General features: G+C 37.4%; 1 protein-coding gene across 6 annotated transcripts in view; it reads left to right on the top strand.

Moving 5' to 3' along the window:
• Positions 1-24,314, top strand: part of LOC127435830 (ras association domain-containing protein 8-like) — a 47,256-nt gene that overhangs the window by 16,942 nt on the left and 6,000 nt on the right. For 2 of the 6 annotated variants that reach the window (XM_051689577.1, XM_051689572.1), the window contains exons 2-3: positions 18,779-18,937; positions 20,192-21,051. In XM_051689577.1, coding sequence (XP_051545537.1) covers positions 18,835-18,937; positions 20,192-21,051 — 963 coding nt within the window. In that variant the 5' untranslated portion in view covers positions 18,779-18,834. Of the gene's footprint in view, positions 1-2,855; positions 2,946-7,510; positions 7,581-16,151; positions 16,286-18,778; positions 18,938-20,191; positions 21,052-24,314 lie in introns of all 6 variants that reach the window. The other 4 variants (XM_051689575.1, XM_051689573.1, XM_051689571.1 and 1 more) reach the window with 4 other exon arrangements.

A 24,314-nucleotide genomic window follows, 5' to 3' on the forward strand; every position in this document is an offset into this window, starting at 1 on the left:
TTGCTTTTTGGAACTATCGGTTATCGAAAAAATTATATGCCAATAATTGCTGATATTTTTTTCATCATTTCAAAATAAGAGTCCCTGATGTGTTTTGGGCTTGTTTATACTTAAAAGTCCTACATTATGCACCAAATCTTCATTTTTTCTGGTTATTATTTGGATTTTGGTTGAACAATAAACTGCATGTGGGATTTTATTTATTTTGGACTCTTTCACCATAGTAAAGAAAGAATATATTTATTTTTTTTGACATTCTATAAATCGATTTTAAAAACTATCGGCTGATTAATCGGTTATCGGCCTTTTCCACCACCTTGGTTATCAGTATCTGCAAAATCCACTATCGGTCGTCCTCTAGTGTGGACTCTTTTGATTGGTTGCTTACTGCCCCAATAAAAACACCTTGGCAATCGCATAACAATGCACTTAAATCCAATCAGAACATTTTAGCAACCGCATAGCGACTCCTTCGGCAGCCACTCACATTTTGTATGTAGAAATCTAGTTAACTTCATTGTTTCTTCAAAGACTTTAAAATTTTGTGCTCTTTACCTTTACTTTTTACCATGGACACTGATTTTTTTTTTTTTTTTCTGTCAACTATTAAGAAAAGTTATTACAGTCTTAGAGCTGCATCATTATTTCTGACACACCTGTTGAATACACATCTTGTGATGTTTATTTATGACTAATCAACTTAAGTCTTGTTACGTCAAATCAAAGGCAGCAGGTCATCTCTGAGAATGCTCAGCTCAGCTCTTTGTTAATGGTAAAGAGCGGGAGGGGGCGTTTAAAGTGACAGTTCAGCACATGGCTTGTTAAGCTGATCGACATTGAGGCTGATATGTCCAGCTCTCTGTCAGAGCACAGACTGCTCCGTTAGCCTGCCTCCTGTTACTGATGATAAACAGCAGGTCTGGGTACACAGCTATACATTAGAGATGCTGGTGCACTGCGGCACGGTTCTAAGATATTAATCCAGAGGACATGAAAACACCAGTGGTCAAGTCTGCCGCTTTATTTTTGGGAACATTGTACAGCACCAAGAGAAACTGTCAGTGTTGGTTGAAGTTGCTGGTTTAAAGTCTAAATCTACAGACAAAATGTTTCTTGAAGGGTTTAGGTTCGATACAATTGTTGCTTTATAAGTATTATACAGTTTAATGTCTGTATAAAATGGTGTAACTTCTGGGCCACTATAGTGTCACCAGATCAGCATAAATTAAAGGCAGTACAACAAATACTACCACAAGTCAGTGACGTAACACTCATTAATCTATTAAGTTATTAATAGATGACATCAAGCAAGGAAAGTATTTTAATACCTTTTACTTGATGGTTACACCACTTGAGATTTTTAGTCATTAGATCATTTTTTTGTAGAAAATGCTATAAATTATTTTTTTAAACAATTTATGAAAATAAATTGGACACAAATTTTACACATGTGCTTTGAACTAGATTTTTAAAATATTTATTTTTATAACCTCTGACAACCTTATTTGTCAATGACCCATAAATCTTTTACAATTTACATGGGGGTTATACGCATATTGCACAATTATCATTAAAAAATTATGTCAATGAAAACAATATTAATGGTCTTAATAGGCTTCATCTTCTTTAAGCCAAAAATATTTTTTTACTTTATTATTTTTTATTAATATTTATAGTTTTTGTCTTTGATCTTGGGCTGAAATATGACTTGGACAAGTTCTTGATAGGTTTTGTGAGATTATCCCTAATATATCCCTGTAATAGTAGTAAAGACAGATTACCCTGTTCTAGAAGTAATAAACAATGTGAGTTTCATTGACCCCTTTGGTGACCACTAAGCTTCATTGAGGTCATTGGATCAATAATAAAAAGTCAATGTTGAGTGATGCACGTGAGCTTCCATTAGGGTTTGTGAAAGCTTCTGTGTTTGCTTTGGATGAACAGTTTCACCTTACATGCAAATCTTTCACCAGCTTTGTAATTACTCAATGAAAATTATTTCTCCTTTTTGCCCTTGTCCTTGTTCTTCTCTGTCTTTGTCTCAATCTTTCTAGTTGTCTGCCTCTCTCTGCTCACTTATGACGTGCAAGATTCTTGTCTTTCACACTCCATTGACAAACTCAGGAAGGTGTAAAAATATGTGTGAAGAAGTGTGAAGATCCCCAGATAGCACAATAAAAAGCATTTGATTGCTCTCAAGGTCAGGTTAGTCTCCTCTAAACAAGAAAATCAAACTAACATAATAAATAACCCAACATTTCAGGAAGAACTGTGTAATAATCCGGGTAACAAATGTTATAAAAATGTTTTCCAAACGTTTCATTTTGGAATGGTTGTGGATACATAAATTGGCATGTTAGATAATTAGTACATTATTTTACATTATTTTGGTTGACAAAACTCCTGAAAAGGTTTTCTCAGTTGTTTTCTGAATGTTTATTTGTAATGTTCCAAAAGTGGTTCTATTAGGGATTGATTGGATTATGTTAAGTAGGCGTTTCCAACCTAATCTCATGAAAAGTCATAAGAATAGTACAGGATAAGAAATCGAGCTGTTGTGTACCACGGTAGAAAGAGAAACAGCCGTGTTTTAAGTGCGCGTTCGTAAGATTACATTTTAACCCCACACCCAAACCCCAAACCTTAACATAAAGTCGAACCCCTTACCATGATTTTAATTGGGAAATAAATTTTGTGTACCACAGAAAAAAGTAAATACCGAGGTGTAGAATGACACGAGGGAAGCGTTTGTGATTGGATGCTCTAAAAGTTGTATGTTTTCGTATCTTACGATTTTGCCATTTCATACCAATTAACACGAATTGTCATGAGATTGTGTTGCTGTTTCATACCAGAATAGAGCCAGAAAGGAGCGAGTCTGCAGTCGATGTTATTGGTTGACATTCACCAACAGCCTGTGAAGAGACTCTTACCTTCAAGAACAGGTACAGTTATTCTTAAGCTCCAAGGCAAACAATTTATGAGTTGTGACTACACATTCAGTAGCTGGTGTGAAATGTACAGTAGATTCTGACCAACACTTTGACTATGTGGGTGCTAGTACATTTCCAAAAATGTACATGAAATCCACATCCAAATCCACATGAAATTTGAGTACTAGGAAAGGATGCATTTCTTGGAGGAAGTCCACCCAGCCTTTATCTGTGAATTAATTGAAAATGTTTGGGTTGCATTATACGACAGATCATGACGCATATAAGCAAGCGATAGAAAAGAGAACCAACCACTAACACTAACTACCAACATCCTCAAAAAACAGTTATATAACTGTAATCTGCATAAATCTGCAAAGACTCGCAAGACTGTGTCTTTCGAGTTTAAACTTGGCTAACGTTAGTTAGCTTTGTTAGATATTAGATACTCTAGAAGATTCTGTTGTCTCATTGACTACGTTTACATGGACACCAGAAAGAGGCTAATTGTGAGAAAGTGGGTAATTGCGAGAAAGCAGTGTTCTGGTTTACAAGCACTGCATAAGCAGCATATAGTCCCGTGTACATGCGGCTCCATCAGAAAGCAGCTTTCTCCACAGCAACATAATTTCCTCGTGACGCTTGTGTAAAGAACAAACATGGCAACCGAGAAAGACTTTGCTACTTTATTCTCCGTTGCTTCGCTTTATTTCCTGATATTCCAGATTTGTTGCTGTGTTTGTTTCCTTAACTTTCAATCAAACTTTCCTGCAATGGAATTGCGCTGCAATAGTGGGGTTTCCCTCTTACTCCGGGATTCCCCCAATATGCGGATGTGAGGGACATTCAATATTTAAGGTTATTCGATATTCAGTTGTTGAATTCTTTCCGCTGTTTTGATTTTTTTTTGGGCTCCATCCTATGACGTTTGCTAGCTGGTCTGTTCACGCACTTGCGCACTCTTCAAACACCCATCAGAATGCCACTTATTTGTTTACATGGCAACATTAAGCCGCATTACCGAGGAGAAATCTAGGTGTGTTAAACCGCTTTCTTTTAAACCTTTAAGCGGCATAAGGAAATCTGCGTTCTCGTTTACATGACGTTTCATAACACTGCTCTCTGCAAAAATCCTGGGATAAACCATTTTCTTAAGTGCATGTAAACGTGGTCATTGTGTTGGGTAAATTACGCAAATAAGTAATCCACTACAAATTATTTATGGATCTAAATTGGAATCTGATTACTGATTACATCACTGAAAAAGTAATCCAATTTCTAATTACTTTACTTTTAAGTTACTTTCTAAAGCACTTTTTGCAAAAAAAAAAAATATTTCCACTAATTGAATTCAAAATAATGTCTATATTTCCTCCTTGTTCATTGTTGCATACACTTCAGCTGTCACAGAAACACAAACAGAGGTACATATGAATACATATTTTAAATGTATGATACATAAATAATGTTATATTAGAAACATATGTTAATAAAAAATACAGTTAATTGCAACAAACCTCTTGTCCTAATGTTTATCTTTATCTACTTACAGTAAGTACACATAAAACAGCAACAGTTCTAGGTTCATTTCGAGATGGACATGACTAAAGTAATAACTGCCGGTTCTGTGAATTTTTGATTCAGTGAATTCTTGAGTTTGAGGATGATTTTTGAGTCTTTGGCCACATCCAGACTAATTCGTTTAAGTTTGAAACCTCAGTTTGCAGTTTTCTAACATCATTGTTCTCCAAAGTATATGATCATGCAAAGCATTGTTGTGGTGGAGGAAAATACCTTTATAATGTGGATGAGAGGTGTAAACTTACTGAAATCGATGAGTTTTCAAACAAAAACATATTAATGTGGACCTGAACTTTGACCGATTTTAAAAGGAACCTGCTCATAAGTCAATCATTAGCAAATCAGACTACACTGGACGTGTTGTATGTTTGTTGCTGTGTGCAATCAGTGGGGACAATGCAATAGAAAATCAGGAAGATCATTTAGTTTGAGGATTCTTTTAAAATGGAACCTGTTTTCTTTTTCCAATTCTCATGCCCTAGTTTCACAAAGTGTGAATTTGTGAGACTTACGTTGTTATTATTTGGGAAGCACAGTTTTAATGTACTGAGGGAAAGTGATGCTTCTATTTTCTACCTCGACTTAGCATCTGCAGATAATTTTATGCTACAAAATTACTGTTGAGCAATGGGTTTAGTCTGTCTTCCATTTTCTCATGTCTCATCATGACACCCTTTAGAGCTTTTCTCACCAAGATCAGTTGTTTGATAATCTTTGATAATCTGGTAGAGCTTAGATCCCAATCCTCTGCCTTGTAATTTTATTTTATCCTTGGTTCCCATATCTGGAGAGACGAATCTCCTAAAACACACTTTTCACACTCTCACTACTTTATTTAGTCTACAAACAATTTCTACAATGGATATACATGAATCACAGGAGAATTTTCATTTGTCGACCTGTAATTTCTCTTTACCAAAATATTTCCACCTCATATTAATTATGTGTTTAATTGTTGGTTGTGATGGATTTGCATATTTTAAGATTTAATGTCTTTGTCTGGTACATGGGTAAAACAATAAATCTGTACATAAAAGGCATTTGTAAAGTAGATATGTTAAAAACATTCCAAGTTTTATTGTGACCTTCGTATACTGTAACTAAATGGAAAAAGTTGAAATCCCCTAGTTTTAAAAATCAGTCCCTGAGACACACATGCATAGACAGTCAAGGATACTTGGAATCATGCAAAAACGTAATGTATTGACGCTTTCCATATCCCAAGGCTCTCTGCGTAATTATTTAGCAAAGCTCACATAATGAGTGAGTGAGTACGCTATGCTTCGGCAGGCATCACTCATATAAATATCTTCTCTTGGAAATCACAAGCTGCTCACCACTGTTGCTTGGTGCCGTAGCCCCAAAGTTTCAATCTGAGCCTCTTCATAACTAACAAGACAAACCAATGATTGACAGTTTAATGCATTACCAGCTTCACCAAGAAAGCTAACCCAATAGGGCACAACGGTAGGGATCTGAAGTAAAAATAGACACATTTGAGCGATAACAAATACACCTTTCAAGACAGACCATGAGCTCTGTTGTTGTCAAGCAATGATATATGCTTAGAAGCCACAAATTTCCCGTGAAGAACTTACCCACAATCCTGAAGAGAGATCCACCAATTAGAGAAGTTGCTGTTACAATTAAAATGAAAAATCATGGCAAATCAGCTGAGACCATCCACTCCCATGAAGCATTGCAATTGATGTTATCTAGTTCTCTCCCTACATTCTCACATGACCTCTGTGAATAAATATTTTGCAATAAACCTATTACGGTTTGAAATATTGTTAACTTCAAATCAAAAATTCTAAATGGTTCTGTTCACAATGGTTCTAAATATTTAAAATCAATGGTTCTAAATCAGTAGTTGTATATTGTACCATAATGTTTTATTCAGTTTCATCAATCATAAAGCCTCATGGGAGTAGTTCACTCCCCCATAAAAGACATTAAGAATGCAGTCTGACTTTTTGTCTGATTTTCTAATATATATATTTTTTTACTTCATATCAAAGATTGTAATGATGTGAATCATTTTGGATCTAGTTGGTTTGGTTTTAAGGGTCTTTATTGAAGAAACTCCCATGAATAAAATGAATGGGAAAGCTACTGCCAAAACCAAGGCCATTATTGCACTCTTGGAGATGGGGATTAAAGACACATTACCCATTCTCTTGGTGGGAGGTAAACCTTTATCACAGATTTTCAGATTCATTACACTTAGAATAGCTATCTGGAATAAGGCATGGAGAGGAGTGTCAGGAATGCACACATTTCTTAGTGTTCCCACTGATCAGGAATGTGCCATTTCGCAACACACGCATTCCACTAACAGTTTGTCTGTGAAGTCACCAATGTGGTTTACCGCCACAGATTCAGAAATCACAGGGACTGGATATGTCATCTGAAATTGTGCATTCCAGACCTTTTCCAAACATTCTTTGAAACTTGAAAGGACCGAGTACAGACCGTTGCCCTTCGCATCACAAAGAATGTAGAAAGACGAAGAAGGGAGGTGTGCTATCTTGTTAGGGTTTGTATTCAAGACAGATTTTAAATAAACCATACTTCTGTTGACTGAAGATAGCATTGGTGAACATGCAGCCTACCTTGGTCTTTTCAAAGTTTTCCAGATTTGATTTATGGGTTGTCGACTTTGTTTCAGGAAGCCTTAAAAAATTCCTACTATGTATTTTTGGCTTATTTTATGATAGATATATCTAAATATCCTTAAAACATGAAAAAAATACTTGAACATAATAGAATGACATAAGATATTAAGTTGTGTTTTCAGAGAAATCTAACAAAATTTGGTGGGGTTTATGCTTAAAACAAGACAAAACAATATTGCCTATGGGGTTAGAAAAATAAACTAGTTTTCCCTTTGAATCAAGTTTTTTTTGTTTTTGTTTTTTCGTACACCATTGGCAAGTAGTTTTTTCTTTGTGTAAGCATAAATGTTACTAATGTTACTTCATTTGATCCATCAGGAATTGATTGGCTCGTTATGTCCGGGTGGTGAAAACCAGAATGGATGGTTGGAAGGAAGGGGTTTAAATGGTAAGGAAGTTTTGACGCTGTTGTAGCAATTATTACATTTTGAAGCAAAGACAAACGTTTTTTGTTTTGTTTTTTGAAATAACATGCTCTGATGAAGCGTGCATATTAAGACCAAGATCGTGCATTAAGATATGTAAATAGGGTACATTTTTATTCCATGTTGACTTGGTCCCTGCCTTTTGTAACTCTCCCTTAAAATACCCAGTTTTCTGCTTCAGAAAGCATTTGATGGTGGATGTTACAGTTTTTGCACCCATTTAAAACTTTCCACTTCTTTTTTTACTTGACCACAGGGGAGGTAGGCCTTGTAATAAAACAGCCATTCACAGTAGGTACACCTGTTCAGTCTTGCATTAAAAATAGGCCAATGCTTCAGAACTCTCCCTTTTGTTGGCAAACTGTCTTTTGTTCCTCAGGCTTTGATATAGATCATTTAGGTAAATATGGAGCAGGAAGCAACATTATAAAAGTGTGGAACACATTTCTAAATTATTTAGTGTAGCAGGCATGTAAAGGAGTGATTAATAACTTATGAACCAAGTGGCAGGCTGCATAGATGCAAACAGCATGAATCCAGTTGGACTGGCAGCTGTAAAGAAGATGCATACATTAGCTAAAATTGGCATAGCTTTTAGTAATTAAAGTATAAAGATCTTGTCTATGTTTGTGCCATTTCCTAGTACACTGGATGCTAAAACAATGCAGACAGCACAAGCAAATAAATGCTGCTATCAGTTGGTTCTGAATTCCCACCCTTAATTGGGTATGTCAAACTGCAAAGCTCCACACATGGGAAAATAATGTTTCAAAGCTGGACGCAACTGCTGGTTTCTCCCGCTGGCCATGTTGCAGGGCTTGTACGCAGCTAAACTTATTTTTTCTTTGAATTACCTTATGTTTCGCTTTCACCTGAATGACTTCTCCCATGAGAAGTAAAAGCCGCCCACCTGTCATTAGGACTAGAATTACAACCCATGCATTATACTGCAATGTACTTGTAGTTGCACACAGAACTAGTTTTCCAGATGGTCTCTGGCAGAAGATTGACCTTAATTTGCGATCTGTGTTGCAGAACTTGATTCAAAAGTCCAATATGCAACTTCTCATGGGCTGCCGGACAAAAATGTGTGCCCACACACTTGCAATCTGTGTGTGCATTCTGCTTGTTGAAGCCAAGATAGGGATTTCTGGGCAGCAAGTGGAGACATTCTCTTTTGTTTTCCCAGGCTGCCTTTGTTTAGGTTAGGGGTGAAGCCTGGTCACTTTTTGGTGCCCTTCACATTCCTCTGTCTAGAGGCAAGGGTCAGTGCTCTAACCATGCACTCTGTATGAGCAGGATCACTCTGCATCTAACTAACATTTTGAAGGATTTGTGGATTTGTAGATTTAAATTCAACGTACAAATTAATTGACCATCAAATTGATACTTCTGCTCGGTTCCAACACCTAGTGAGCTGCCTACATAGACAACATTTTAAGGCATCCTAGGAGTCTTGCAGGCCATTTCAGAATGTAGGCAGCAGCATTATGCTGCTTTCAAAGGCAGCTTGGGATGCATGCTTCATGGAGAAGGCAGTCCCAGAATGTATTGCGATGTGCTCTAAAGTTTATCCAAGATGGTAAACTGAGTCACGAGAAATGTTGATTACAAATATCTTTATTCAGTTCTAATAAAATGTTGATTAAAATGTAGTCCAATTTTAATAAAAAAAAATTTTGTTATGTTTTTTATTAAGTATTTTTATGGTTATTAAAGTATTGCGCATTGTTAATTTAGCATTTGTGTGGCACGTGGAGTTGGTGCCTATAAACAGTGTTTCAAATCACTTCATTATGAGCAAACATAATGGTTAGGATGCTGCCTTATGGGCCCATTATGATTACATTCAAAGTCTCTCTTTTATTTATAAAGCCCTTTAAAACTACAGCGCAGACCAAAGTGCTGAACATTAAAAGAATAAAAACAAAAAGCATAAAACAAAGAAGACAACCGTTACATCATATCACATAGTTACCATCAAAGAAACCATAAACATAAACATAGAGGACAACCCTAAAATAACAACACACAGGATCCTTCAAGTGTGTTTCCATCAAATTTGTTTTGATGTTTCCATGTTTGAAAACAGTAGAAGTCGCAAGCAAAATTATCATCCTGGTTGAAGGTCTCTGGTTCCAAAGCAGACCAATCACAGCTGTTGTGGTCTGTGTTGACATGGTTTGACGGAGAAGTAAAACGGCAAAAACTGCATTTAGTTGGGGCTAACTTAAGACAACAGTTACCATACACGTAGATGACCCACAGCTACAGTAGGTCTAATTGATTATTACATTTTTAGTGTTTGTGTTTTTGTTAGCTGTGGGCACCCTCATAAGCTGTGTCCTTTGTGGTTTGTAATGTTAGAAAGGTTGTGCAATTGGAATTTGTCTCAAACAAATTTTCTATGAAAATATATTATTCAGCAAGGGCACTTCAGCAAGCAGACAACAACTAGATAACCTAATTAATAAGCTGTATGCTTTTATTTACAGACTACTACAGCACATGACCTGCTATATTAAAATCGACATGAAATGGCATTCTCAACGCATTTTAATTCTGCAATCTGACACATTTCTGAGAAACAGGATCTTTAATGAGAAAATATGTAGGAAGGGATTCGATTTTATTCATCATACATTGATTGAATGGTTTAAAGTGGGCGTTCCATACCAAACTGAAGCGGGATGGTTGGAGATGAGGGGTTTAAAAATACTTGGTGACTTGATGACTTTAGCCAAAAAGGAAAGTTGTTTGTGAGGCTGAGCAAGTTCTTTGGAATAATGTCCACTGTTGAATTTGTAACAATAAGACTGGCAATGTGTATTAAGTACATAAATGGAGTTAATTTTGATTTCATTTTGACTTTAAACACAGCCACCTGATTCAGGATTGGCGACTCTTGTTTCTTAGGAAATCAGATAAATGGCATCTTTATGGCTACATTTGTTGCTGCATGGTGGCAACAAGGCCATTATTTTGTTGAGCTTATGGATGGAAACTCCGTCTAGAAAAGAATGCACACTGATCCTCCAGTAATTCATGTGTGAAAGGAATGACACATTTATAGGTGCTTGTTCATTCAAAGTAGTCTAATCACTCAATCAAAGAGGAAACGGTTACAAAAATGTAAACACCAACTGACTCACCTGTAATATTTTGCGGGGGGCATGTTCAGGACATGCCCGCTGTTGTCTGATGATTATTTTCATGCAGACAGAGAAAATGGGTACAGACCTTATTCACAGTAGCGCTATCTTTGATTTTTGACGGGAATGAAAATGAGGCTGCGAGGGATAGACTTATCTCTTCAATGGCATGCACTGTTTAAAGCTATCAAAAAGCTCCTTGATCACATCAAATTTTCCACAACTCATGTTGTCTGGAGTTTTTTGACTACTGAAATTACTTGGAAAGATATTTTTTCAATGTTTCGTCAGCTGAGTGATACAAAAACACGTTAAACAACTGTACAACCCATTGAAGAGACGGTACGTCTAACCCTCACAGCCTCGTTGTCATTCCAGTAAAAAAAATCAAAGATGGCGCTACCGTGAAATAGGTCATACAGTGAATGTATAACTTAAAGACATAGTTCACCCAAAAGTGAAAATTCTGTCATAATTCACTCACCCTTGTCATTTGTTTCACCCATGGCAATCATTCCTCTGTGGAATACAAAAGCTTAATTTTTGAAGAACATCCTGGAAATTAATGGGAATTTGGCCTGTCAAGGTCCAAAATAAGAAAAATGATGACTCTTCTTATTTTCAGGGGCCTATAAACTTTTTCGTTCAAAAAATGTCCTTTGGAATGAGAATGTCTATCCCCTAAAGGGCAGTTCATACTGAATTAGTTTTTCAATTGTTTATTTATGCAAACATGTGATTTATGGACATTTTTGACCATTGCACGGTGTCTTGTTGTGTTTTCTGCATCTTGCACAGGAGTGCCACATTTTTAGATGCAATTTCAGGTTAAAAAGAATGTTTACTTTTAAAAACACGTCTAGAAATACCTGCATTCTGTTCTATTAGTTACATGATATCTAGCTTTTTTAGCGCAAGAATGCGTTCGGTCTGAATGGTCTGTAATACCACCCACTTCTGACTAGCAATAGCAAGCAGCAAATCATGGTTCATGGCTGTGGCATCAACTGAAGCTTATTGGGTATTTCAATAAAAAGGGGCAAATGCCCAGACTTCCTGTTTCATTGGATCTTATTTACAAATCTGAACATGACACATAGCTGAAGGTATATATGGAAAAACTGACCCAAAAGTTGTTCTGGTTCTCAGCAAACCTCTAGTGACTATGCACTGGATGCTCGGACACTTTATTTGCCCTGTTATTTTATATATATAAAGCATTCATTGGACAGAGATAATGTCAGGCTTCATGATGCATTACTGCAGAGGGGGTGGATATGCCATCCCAATAAATCACTTCTTACTGCATAATGATTAGAGACAGTAGTAATTCTCTCTTCACACACCCACCAAAACACTCCACAACACTCAAAGCAAATCTCCCTGCTTTCTAAGCACCACATGCATTTAATGATCAACTGATGAGGAAACATAAATCAGAAGCACAGAATGGCTGACAGGGAAATCCGTCCCACCCCACACTTGTTTTAAGACTTTTTGTTTAAGTGGTAGAATATTTTAATGTGTTTTGGCCATGTGTTAGTGGGATGTTGTAAAAAAACAGAATAGTCATTTTCTTATCCTCATGGGTGTTTTCTCAGCTGTGATGAGCCTTAATGCTGAATTTGTTAGTTTAAAGCCGTTTAAAGCTATTTCCTAGCTTTAGTAGTGTAGTAGTAATATAAGTGATCATGGAGTGCTGTTGAATGTAAACACTGAATGACGCTGACTCACTTCCCGTCACCATCTAGCTCTCCCCCCCCAAAAAAAAGATTATGAAAAGAGAGTATAATATACCATGTTTTATAAAACTGCAACAGTTATAAAACTGCTTGTTAAACAAGCTTTAATATCATGTAATGTAGGAACTTTTACTCATTTATCAATATTGCTTAATAAAAGTGAATATTTATCACTTACTTTGTATATCTCTCTGAGTTCCGACGTGTTTGTGTGACGTCACACACCTACATCTCTGCGAAATCGGAGTTGAAAATTTCCACAAGGCACAAACACTTGCAAAGTAAATGAAGTAAGTCATTAGGGTTGAGAAACACTTTATACTCTGGGAGAGTGACGTTATAAAGAACCTGACCACTAAAATGATTCGCTCGTCCATTGCGAATATTCATTGTAGCTCAAAGCACCGCCCACACAGAGGTCACTGCCAAATCAGGCAACTTCCTATTGGTCAACACTGCAAATCTGTCAAAGTTCACAAAACTTTGAAGCACTACAGAAGCACAGTGTTACTTACAACAGAGGAGGAGGAACGCTTTACAGAAGCTTCATTGGTTTTGCTATAGATTTGTATTTGTATCTGTTTCTTTTTCAAAAATGGTGTGTACATTACTTCTCGCGTGAACATGCCAACGCGAGAGGCCACGTGAACTCCAATTTTTTGGGTGAACCATTCCTTTAATCAGCCTAGACCAGCATAAAAATTAATCATGGTCTGCGCTGGGCTTTTTATTAGGGTAGGTTTTGTAGTCTCATAAATTATAAACTCTGTGTTTGTGGCTTTACTATCAAATGACTCATAGAAGAGTGATTTCAGGGTAGCAGCTAATCATTATTTTAGATAAACTCATTTGTAAACTTGCATCCTACACTTCTGTTTCTCACTGATAAGAAAAGTTTTGTCAAGAGTTCCAAAAGTTATTGTTATGGGATCTTTAAATCCCTATTCTTTCACTTTTATACTCTTAATTCTTCATTTATACTTCTAAATTTCCACAAGGCACAAACACTTGCAAAGTAAATGAAGTAAGTCATTAGGGTTGAGAAACATGGTTGACTTTTATTTTGAAATTCTCCGCTGTCCAATAATGTTTATCAAGCACACGCTCAGGAGAGTGTGCAACACACGTGGACTTAATCATTTAACATACAATTCACAATGACGGTGAAAAACAACATAGTAAGTATAAAATGAGCTCTGAATAATTACAAAAAGACAAATAACTGAAAGTTACAACAAATAAAATAACAACAGTATATCTAAAATCAGCAAGAAGTACACACTAATCTGCATAATTTATTCATAACGCAAAGCATTGCAGGAAACTGGAGCACGACTTCTTATCACAGTATTATTAGACACAGATCGCACACCTTGCTGAATAATGCTCACACCTGATAAAAACACAGGAAATAAGTTATGAAAAATATTGCTTTGTGGCTATTTGAGTCTTTGAGGCTTATTTTGTGTAAAGGATAGCAGAAACAGCATTTGATAAATCATTGGGGCTTTTCACGTTTTCTCAAGAATAATCTGGGGAGGGAATTCAGACACTATGGATATAAACACGCAAAAAACATAGAGTAAACATATGAGCAATTAATCTGGAAAATAACCAAACCATCCTATCTGCAAAGATCTCTGCTCTCTAAGAGGTATGTGTTTATTCTTTACATTTGTTTACAAATATATATTTCAAGGTGTTGTGTATAGGCCCTAATGTAATTGTTTTAACTTTTATTCAGTTTTGTACACATTCTGGCCAACTTTTTGTTTTCATTGATTTTGTTGCTCTAGATAAACATTTACACATAGTTACCCAGTAATTATCATACTTTCAGTTTCCATGACCTCATATTAAGTGAGACATTGGTTTATTTGTACTTATAGAAAAAGGTTGAAAGGCGATCAAAGTAAGGCAATAAAATGGTGACTTGTCACAGCACCTAAAATACACATATTCTGTTATGCATGCATGTACATTTTAACGTAACATCTTCATGTTGGGAAAAAAAAAGCTATTGGACACGTTATTTGTCATCTACCGAGCTATACAGTATAGTGCTTCTTTTTTTTTAATGCTTTCTATTTAAAAAATCTTCTCATCACATTTGCAGTGGTTCTATGATGTTTTAAAGTTATGACAGTTTTTACACCAGGAGGCCCATTTTCATTATTTCGTCTAGGGCCCCACAAACCCACGGGCCGACACTGAATGCAGCATAACGGCTCATGAGAGTTTTGTTCGGTTTGTTGTCTGTACAGCTGCGCATTGCCTATACAGCTAGAGTTTCGCTTACTGCCCCCTGCTGAAAACAGGTGGTATTTCATGCTTGAATTGCAATATTCCGTATTACAGTACGGGACATGATTAATTGCGTAATTTTGTTTTACATATTATTTTTTTATGAATTGCACTGAATGCACACTAAATCGACAGCCCTAATTATTAAATATTAGCATTATGGGTCAGTTATGTACTGGAAGATGCATATGCTAGGCTAGGCTAGCTACTGCAGAATAAATCTGATCTAAAGTTGCAACAAAGTCCTTTCTTAATATATTTCTGGTTTGCGTTTTGTTTTTATATTGCGCCTCCACACTATACTACCACACGATGAACCTGAGGTACAAGGTTAAAAAAAAAAAAAAAAAAACAGCATCCAGGAGTGCCTCTGTACTTAGAAACACACGAGATTGTGTAATATTTACCCTAGTAAAAATTGGCGCTTGATTAGTATAACCTGCCCATTTTATAGAAGGTGAAAGACGCTGTAATCTTTTTTTGGTGCGGGAGCACGCAGTCTGGAAAAAGTCTGAAAAAAATTGCTGATATGACTGATTTGCACAGGATTAAAATCACAGAGAAGCTCTGGTAGTAATTATATTACCCCATGTCTCCATATAAAACTAATTTAGTCCGAATAGGGCTTTAACTCCTCTCACAATGTAAGACATTTCCAATAAATCTCTATGATTTATCTTAATGTTAAGGGCACATGGCACCCAGTAGTTGTTTTCAGCAAGTAACATCTGTCAATAGCATCTGCAAACATTAAGAGAAAGGATCACACCTCTCCTGCACAATAACAGTGCACTTGTTCTTCAGGACATGTTCCCAAAAGCCAACAAAACATAACATAGTTGATGAGAGAGAGGAACAGGATAATTCCAGTAATCATAGCTTCTGGAGGACGCCCTCAGAAGGGAGGAAGCTTTAGATGTGTCTGGGGTGGGTCTGCATTTCTGCAGCTGTGGATCTGGATGTGTGTGATTGGTCGGAGTATGTGAAGATGCAACCCAACAGTTCAAAGCAGGAGGTGCCGATCAACCCAAATCCAAAACGTGAGCCTTTTGTTGGATTAAACCGATCGAAGTATAAGGTATATGACTATTGTGGAAATAGGCCAATATTTGAGTGAACATGGATCTGAACTGTCAGACTAGCCCAATGCATTAGGGACCTGTTGATTCTTCTCTGTACGATTCATCTTTCACGTCCAGTGGTTTGTAGTCATGGTAACCCCGGGCTGTGTTGAGAAGTGTACCCTGAGGCCAAGGCCTTGATTTAGTATGAGCCTGTTAGAGCTGCAAGAGACAAAAGAAGATCTGTTTTGCTCTCCCCTCTCTGCTGCACACAGGCCAACAAGGTAGCATTCCTCAGCTTCAATACAGATGGGACAAGGCAGAAGAACGCTTCAGAGTTGGCCAGCACTGTTGCAGAGTTTATGGAAGAACAAAAACACAACGGAAATCAACAGACTCACTATAGCAGGTGGAAAAAACGAATTTCTAACTTTTGCGATACCATCATTGGTACTACTTTCTGCACCCACCATTATTGTCGTTAACGAAAACGAAAATGAAAATTAAATGAAAATATTTTTGTCAAAGTTGCACTCAGTAAACTTTGTCTTTGTGTCATCTTGGACTTACACTGACACCTAGCGGCTGGGATGCAGCATCATTTTAAATCAGTAGTTTTCAGTTTCAGATGACATTGTAGAAATGTAGTATTCACAGTCAGACATGATTACTTTAATCAGTGAGTGAAAGTGTCCAATAACAGGACGGTTACTGAGATTAAGTGAGTAGTATTTGGCTGGTCATGTGATTCTAACATGGCCGCCCCCATGAGGAGACCCTCTCCATGTAGAATAAAACAGCTTTTATAAGGTCAATGATATGACTAGAGTCTTCATTTTAATGTGAGTGGTCATGATTTCCTACAAATATTCCAAAATTACAGTTCATGTCTTTAGGAGTTAAACTTTTTTAATGAGGAATAATTATTGAGTGCACCTTTAACCAAAATAACAATAATAACTTAATTGGAAAAACTGAAGTTAAACTAAAATACATTTTCATGACTCCAAAACAAACTAAAAATGTATTGATTTTAGTTGTATTTTTTTTTACTACAGCACATTATAAAACTGAAAGCGTACCACAACAATAACACTAGAAGGCCAAGAGAAATGTGAAACGAGTGTAAAACCACAAACGCTATTTGTCAAGCAGCCTCTTTTGTATGCTGCACTTTATACTCTGGGAGAGTGAAGTTATAAAGAACCTGACCACTAAAATGATTCGCTCATCCATTGCGAATATTCATTGTAGCTCAAAGCACCGCCCACACAGAGGTCACTGCCAAATCAGGCAACTTCCTATTGGTCAACACTGCAAATCTGTCAAAGTTCACAAAACTTTGAAGCACTACAGAAGCACAGTGTTACTTACAACAGAGGAGGAGGAACGCTTTACAGAAGCTTAATTGGTTTTGCTATAGATTTGTATTTGTATCTGTTTCTTTTTCAAAAAATGGTGTGTACATTACTTCTCGCGTGAACATGCCAACGCGAGAGGCCACGTGAACTCCAATTTTTTGGGTGAACCATTCCTTTAATCAGCCTAGACCAGCATAAAAATTAATCATGGTCTGCGCTGGGCTTTTTAGTGGGGTAGGTTTTGTAGTCCATGTTTTCAGAGAACTCATAAATTATAAACTCTGTGTTTGTGGCTTTACTATCAAATGACTCATAGAAGAGTGATTTCAGGGTAGCAGCTAATCATTATTTTAGATAAACTCATTTGTAAACTTGCATCCTACACTCCTGTTTCTCACTGATAAGAATAGTTTTGTCAAGAGTTCCAAAAGTTATTGTTATGGGATCTTTAAATCCCTATTCTTTCACTTTTATACTCTTAATTCTTCATTAAACCTTTCTTTAAATGGCCCGGAGATGGTGCATTAATCATTTGGTACTTGGCACTGGCAACTGCAAAATGGTCTGCTACATAGCTTAGCGCTGCTATTGAGTGTTTTCATAAGTTAATGCGGTAGAGTTTACCCAAGAATTTCTTAACAAAGGTCATAATTCACAGCAGTCAAAGTGCACAGATCCGGCATTCATTATGTCTCACTCTTATTAAAGGGATAGTTCACCCACAAATGTAAAATCTGTCATCATTTACTCACTGTCATATTGATCCAAACCTGTATGACTTTCTTTCTACTGTAGAACACAAAAGAAGATGTTAGGCAGAAAAAGTCATACAGGTTCTGACAACATGTTGGTGAGTAAATTATTTAATTTTTGGGTGAATTGTTTCTTTAATCTCTTGGACAGGGCTTCATTCTATACCTGTTGTTCAGCTAAAATGCTTGGATGCTACATGTTACCTTAGCAGAGCCATCTGTTCCTGCTGTGGTGCTTCAAATTGGAGTCAGACACACTTGCAAGCACATGCAGTCTCTGAACAACTACATTCTCCCTGCCTGTCTGTCCCCTTAAGCATTAATCTGTGAAAACGCCTTTGAAGAGAGCCAGCAGTGCATTTAATTGGAGCAGAGCTATGCTTCTGAGTCTGTCAACCTCCTGCTAATAGTAACTCTTGAAATTTGCTTACACACTGGACCCGATGTTCATCATGATTTAATGTCTCATGACTGGAAATCCTGCAGGGTTTGAGCAATCTGTAAGATGAGAGATGGGTAGAGATTGAGATTGTTCTTTATGGATGTATTTTGGACTTGATTTGAGGTCTTTGGACAGTGTTTTAAAGTAATAGTTCTCCCAAAAATGAAAATTCTCATTTTTTACTCACCCTCATGTCGTTTCAAACCCAAATGACTTCCGTGGAACAGACAAGAGTTTAGCAGAATGTTGAGCTGATCTCTTTCATAAAATGGGGAGAAAAGGCTGTCCAGCTCAGAAAAAGAAAACACATTGCATTACTCATCACTTTTGCTGTTTTGTCATTTCAGAATCCAGACGTTACCATGCACTGCTGATGTGAGCTCATCTTTGTTCAGTTTCTCTGATGGAGCTGAAAGTGTGGGTGGACGGGGTGGTACGAGTGGTTTGTGGCTTATCAGAGGAGACATCATGCCAGGATGTGGTCATTGCACTCGCCCAAGCCATTGGTAAGTATCCCTGAGAATAAACTCTGGGTTTATCTCTTACTAATCCAGTAAGAATAGGTCTTGTGATTGCTGAGTAAATATTAAGTTATCTGTAGAATGGGTGGTGTGGCTAAAGGCTAGAGAACAGTCGAACACTCAGCCTTTAAAAGTATACACTTTTGACCGCAAACCCTAACGGATTAATTCAGCACATGCGCATTACGACTGCTTTGTGATACTGTTTTAGTACAGTCAACGGCAGGTGCATGTGCAGACGACATGCACAGACACTTGTTTAGAAAAATTGGGCAGCATGCAGACAGTCCATGCGTACTGTGCTGAGAACAAAATTTGCATCATGCGCACTGTTCGCGAGACATAGTGGCAAGCAGAAAACTGAGGTATACTTTACTACAATACACTTATCCCCAGGACAGTCCTAGCTTCAGGGGATTGGCCCTGTAATAAGAGTACTGCAAGTATATAGTCATATATACTCTTGAGTCCTTGGGCTATTCAGTGCGGTTCCTGGAGGGCCACGTCCAGTAGAGTTTAGTTTCAACCCTGCTCTTACACAACTGCCTGTAATTTTCAAGTAATTGAATTGCAGGAAGGTGCTGCGAATTGTTCCTGGCAGACTGAGGTGGCCCTAACCCCATCCCCATGCCTATTCCAAACCATATTGAGCCTGTAAAGGCATCTACACACTAGGGAAAGCTCAGATGAAGCATTTGAAAAACAGAAATGTGTCAACTCCGTTTGGAGGATACAGAGAGAGCTGTGTCAGTTTCATTTCAAGTGGGGATATAGCAAATTGGATTTCCCCAAATTCCCAATGGTCAGTGGATGCCTATGTCAAAGTGCTGTGGGGCAAAAGTGTAAATGTTCTCATCTTTTGGTTGCATGATGGATTGTAACATTTGCAAATCCTGGCATTTTCCTTTTCCATCCTTCCGTCACAACATCCCCATTATAATCTTAATTCGCTGCATTGTCTGATGCAGTGTTACCTCTAGTGTAAAGGCGCCCCATGGCTGAGTAGCCTGACAAGCACAACTCGGGGCACCTTTTAGGTATCTGCTAGTCCTGAAGACCTTAATTAGCTGGTTCAAGTGTTTTTGATTAGGGTTGGAGCTGAACTCTGCAGGATGTGGCCCTCCAGGAACGTAACTGAATAGCCCTGTTGTAAGCTCCATTTAGAGGTAGCATTGTCATAAATCAATTTGTAGATAGGATCCATTTCTTTGAGTCTTACTACCTCTGTGCTTTTTATAGGTCAGACGGGTCGATATGTTCTCATTCAGAGGCTGAGGGACACTGAGCGCCAACTTCTGGCCAATGAGTGTCCACTGGAGTCCCTGGCCAAACTTGGCCAGCACAGCAATGAGGTGCAGTTCTTCCTGCGGCGGACCGGCCCAAGCAGCAGTGAAGAAAATAATCTGCACAACCAGACTCTCCCGCTTAAGCCCTCTCAATCAGAACCTAAACGAGGATTGCCAAAAAAGTCCTTCACCTTCAACCTAGGCCCTTCCAGTTCTCTTTGTACGAAATCTAAAGACTCTCGTAAAACGCCATCTCCTGAGCAAAGGGCATCCCCAATTCTTCACGCCGCATACCTGCCCGGACCATCCAAAGAGGAGGTGTTCCGACATGTTCTCCAGCAGCAGGAGCAGCTACGTGCCTTGGAGTCCCAGGTGGTGACCTTAGAGAGGGAATGCAAGGCTTGGGAACGGTCATCTTCTGATGAGTCATCCCTGCAGGCAGAAATGGATGTTCTTGAGAAAACACTTTGGAAGAATCAGCAAGAGCTGGTGGAAGAGGTGTTCTGGGAGGAGGAGCTAAGGATAGAGACTGAACGGGAGCGGGGGATGAAGCGGCGGTTAGGAGAACTGCATGCTAAACTGGATGATTGCGGACAAAAGTTGCACGAATTCAACACTCGTGCCATGCAACTTGAGAAGGACCTTCAGAAAGAAAGGCTGGAGGCGGAGGTATCGCCCAGCAAAGCTGATTCAAAAGACTCTTTGGGGTTAGTCAAGGCAGAGCTTCAGAGTCGGCAAAAACACGGGGAGGAGTTGGAGATGGAACTTCTAAATTTCGAGAAGGCTCTGGGGAGGGCGGAAACTCTGCTGAAGGTAAGCAGAGAGGGTGTGACTCTGGAGAGAGTTCTGTAGCTATAGAGTGCAACAATGCCTGCCCAGTTTTTCAGTCTTCTTGGTTCCGGAAGTATTTTTCCCATACATTTTTCCATAGGGATTTCATAAAATCCTTTATAAAAGAGTTCTAAGCCATGAACCAAACCAACCAGCTGAATTGCAACATTACAAACTTTGATTTGAAGCAAAAAAGTATTTGAAAATCAGACAAAAATCAAAGCCACAAGACTTGCCATCTTTTATGAGGGAATGAACTACAATCCCACAAACCACTGCAAAAAAAAAAAAAAAAAATACATTCAAAATATACAAATATAAGTAGTTTGAGAGTGTAGGGAGACGGACTCGATTGCGCATTCACAGTGCATAAAGGAAGTGGCCGGTCACTGCAGAGCTTGTTTGACATGCTTTGTTTGCCATGATTCTCTGATTGGCGGATCTTTCTTTTCAGGATCATGGGTAGTGTAGTTCTTCACCAGGAATTCCGCTATTAAACATGATTAAAAAAAACTGAAGTTGAAATAATGCAAACTGATGGCTTCAACAGAAGCATATTCCATCGATTAACAACCTCGGAGCTCATGGTAGGTCTGTCTTTAAAGGTTTATAAGTTCTTGTTAAAAATCAGTTTGCCTATGGAGAAAATGAATAGGTTTTTACTTCCGGAACCAGACTGTTATGCTCTTTTGGCTGCAAATAGCGTTTCCCTCAGTGGAGATCACACACAGACACTCGCTGTTTTTCAAAACAGATGTGAGCACTATGAACTGAAAATTTGAAAGCAAACAAATGAACTCATCCTTGCCATTTGAATTGATTCATATGAACTTAAATTCACGCTCTGAGCATATGCATTTGATCTTCGAACAAACGTTTGTGTGTAAACAAGTGATTTTATTTGTAATACGTCTCTTATTTCCTGTGCATTACATACCTTGGAAGGAAAGACAAAATAAAGGCATATACTTGTTGGCTTATTTAGTTTCTTTTTCTGCTAGGCATCCACAGTTTTATAACAGCATTTCAATTTTTCATTATTCCAGCAGCTTAAAATCAAAGACTTGCATGTCTGTGAGAAAGATCTAAAGTACTTCACACCGCAGTGCCACTCAAAAGTCTTCCTTCATGTCTTCCCCCCAAAAAAAAAGCAGGGAAATCAAGCATAACTAAACTTTGTTTTACATAATCAGATTCTATTCCCACAAAATAAGCCTTACATGAGAAATAGGAACTTGATTTTTCTCCTTCAGCAGATGATGAATAATCATAGTTTTCAAGTCAGGTGATTACTGGAGTATACAACTTTGTGGTTACCTTTGACTTGTCTGTATTTGAATTTGGCTTGTGTTGTTATACAAGTAGAGGTTACTGGCTGCAATGTGTCAAACGTAACCATAAAGGACAAATCCAGAGATTACTGTAAATAGAGCTGCAGGGCACAAACATACTTCCTTGGCTGTTTTCATGAAACATGGCGCCAACTTGTGGTTGCCAGTGGAATTGCAACAATGATCAGTGCTGAAATTGTTCCAAAGTCACTTAAAATATTTTTGTTAGATTGCATGCGTTTTGGTAACAAACATCAAGAATATAAAAAATTTAAAACTGACATGAATCAGTTATACAAATTTCAGAATTTTGAAATGATTCCATATCCAATTTTACGAACACACTATGTAATGAAATACGATAAATAAAACAAAATTAATCACTTCAACATGTTCAACATCTCCAGCAGGAAATCTTTAGCAAATATTTTTTTTTTTTTTACTTCTCTATCAGAATATCAAGGGGCATTTACACTGACATTGATTAAGTTGAGTTTGTCGCTGTACTGTTTTCACATTGTGACATTATTTTCAGGACATTTAAGCACATTATTCCTCCAATTCTCATATCATAATGTGTCTGGACGTTTTATTTTTACTATTCCCATTGTTTTAATGGTCATGTTTAAATTCATTACAATAAAATAAAAAAAAGACATGCTTTTTTTTTATTTATTTATTTTTATTAAAATAAGTGAAAATGAAAGGCAGTACCAAATATTTTGTATAAATGACAATATCGTAATTACCATCTTTTTTGCTCTGGAGTAATCAATAATGTGGTGTAAAATGTGCATGACTGTATGAAAATAGTCACAATGGGCTCATTGATATGCAAAATATCATTTCTTATTTGTTACTTTTGATTTTGGAGTAAAATAGGACCAGTACATTTATTGACAGGTTTGGTGTGAGTTACCCAATAAAGTAATTCAAACTGTAATTAACCTACACTCTTCCCAACTTGGTCACCTTGCTAACAGTCACTCTGCGTTGTAGTCGAGACCAGCTCGTACGATTTCAAGTCCAGGCCGACCAGAGTATTGTAGGTCGAGTCCGAGTCAAGAACGAGACCAGAAGAAGCCGAGTCTGAGACCAGACTCATATAGGCCTAATGCAATCTCAATCAATGTGTTAAATGGCCAGTGTAACAACTAAATCGACTCTAGGCTCATCATATATCAAATATACCTCATATAGTATTTGCTTAGGCTTATGTTATTTCAAACTGTATTACCAGTAGAGAATAAAAATGATATATACGCCACATCCTAGGTTAATTGAACACAATTTTATTACAATTATGACATGTCAGTGTTAACAATATGTCAGTAAAAAACTCAAATTAAAGGTGCAATATACCTATATGGCTTAAGATGGTAATAGAAACTACTAGCTTCTGTGTACTGTTATATTCCATTCATTTGAAGTCAAGTAAACATTTCTGCAATACAAACTACAGTATTACTGTACTATAACTAAAATGGACCTAAAAACCAAACAGTAGTGTATTAAATATGACATATTGTATTCACACTTACTTTGGATTTGTTTAGAATTTCAGTTGCACTACTATATTCCATTCATTGTAAGTTAAGTAAGCTTACCTTAAGTTTTTTTTTGCTTTTTGCAAAAACACCCAACCATTCAATTCTGAAGACATTCAGAGAATAATTTTTATATTTGCTTCAGTATGTGTAGGATTTGTGTACTGTAACTATTGGCTAAAGCATTTTTAAAACACGTAGAGGCCGTTCAGAAAATCTCCATCTCATTAAACTGATAAACAGAGATGAATCATCTGTATTTCATGGATGGAGTTTGGTTGGCTGTTCAATTGTATCTGTACATGCAATGAGAACAGTACACCGAACAATTTTGGCTATACGCAGCACAGCAGTCAAATGTCCGTCT

This window comes from Myxocyprinus asiaticus, chromosome 46 (assembly GCF_019703515.2).
Source record: "Myxocyprinus asiaticus isolate MX2 ecotype Aquarium Trade chromosome 46, UBuf_Myxa_2, whole genome shotgun sequence".
NCBI classification, from domain to species: domain Eukaryota; kingdom Metazoa; phylum Chordata; class Actinopteri; order Cypriniformes; family Catostomidae; genus Myxocyprinus; species Myxocyprinus asiaticus.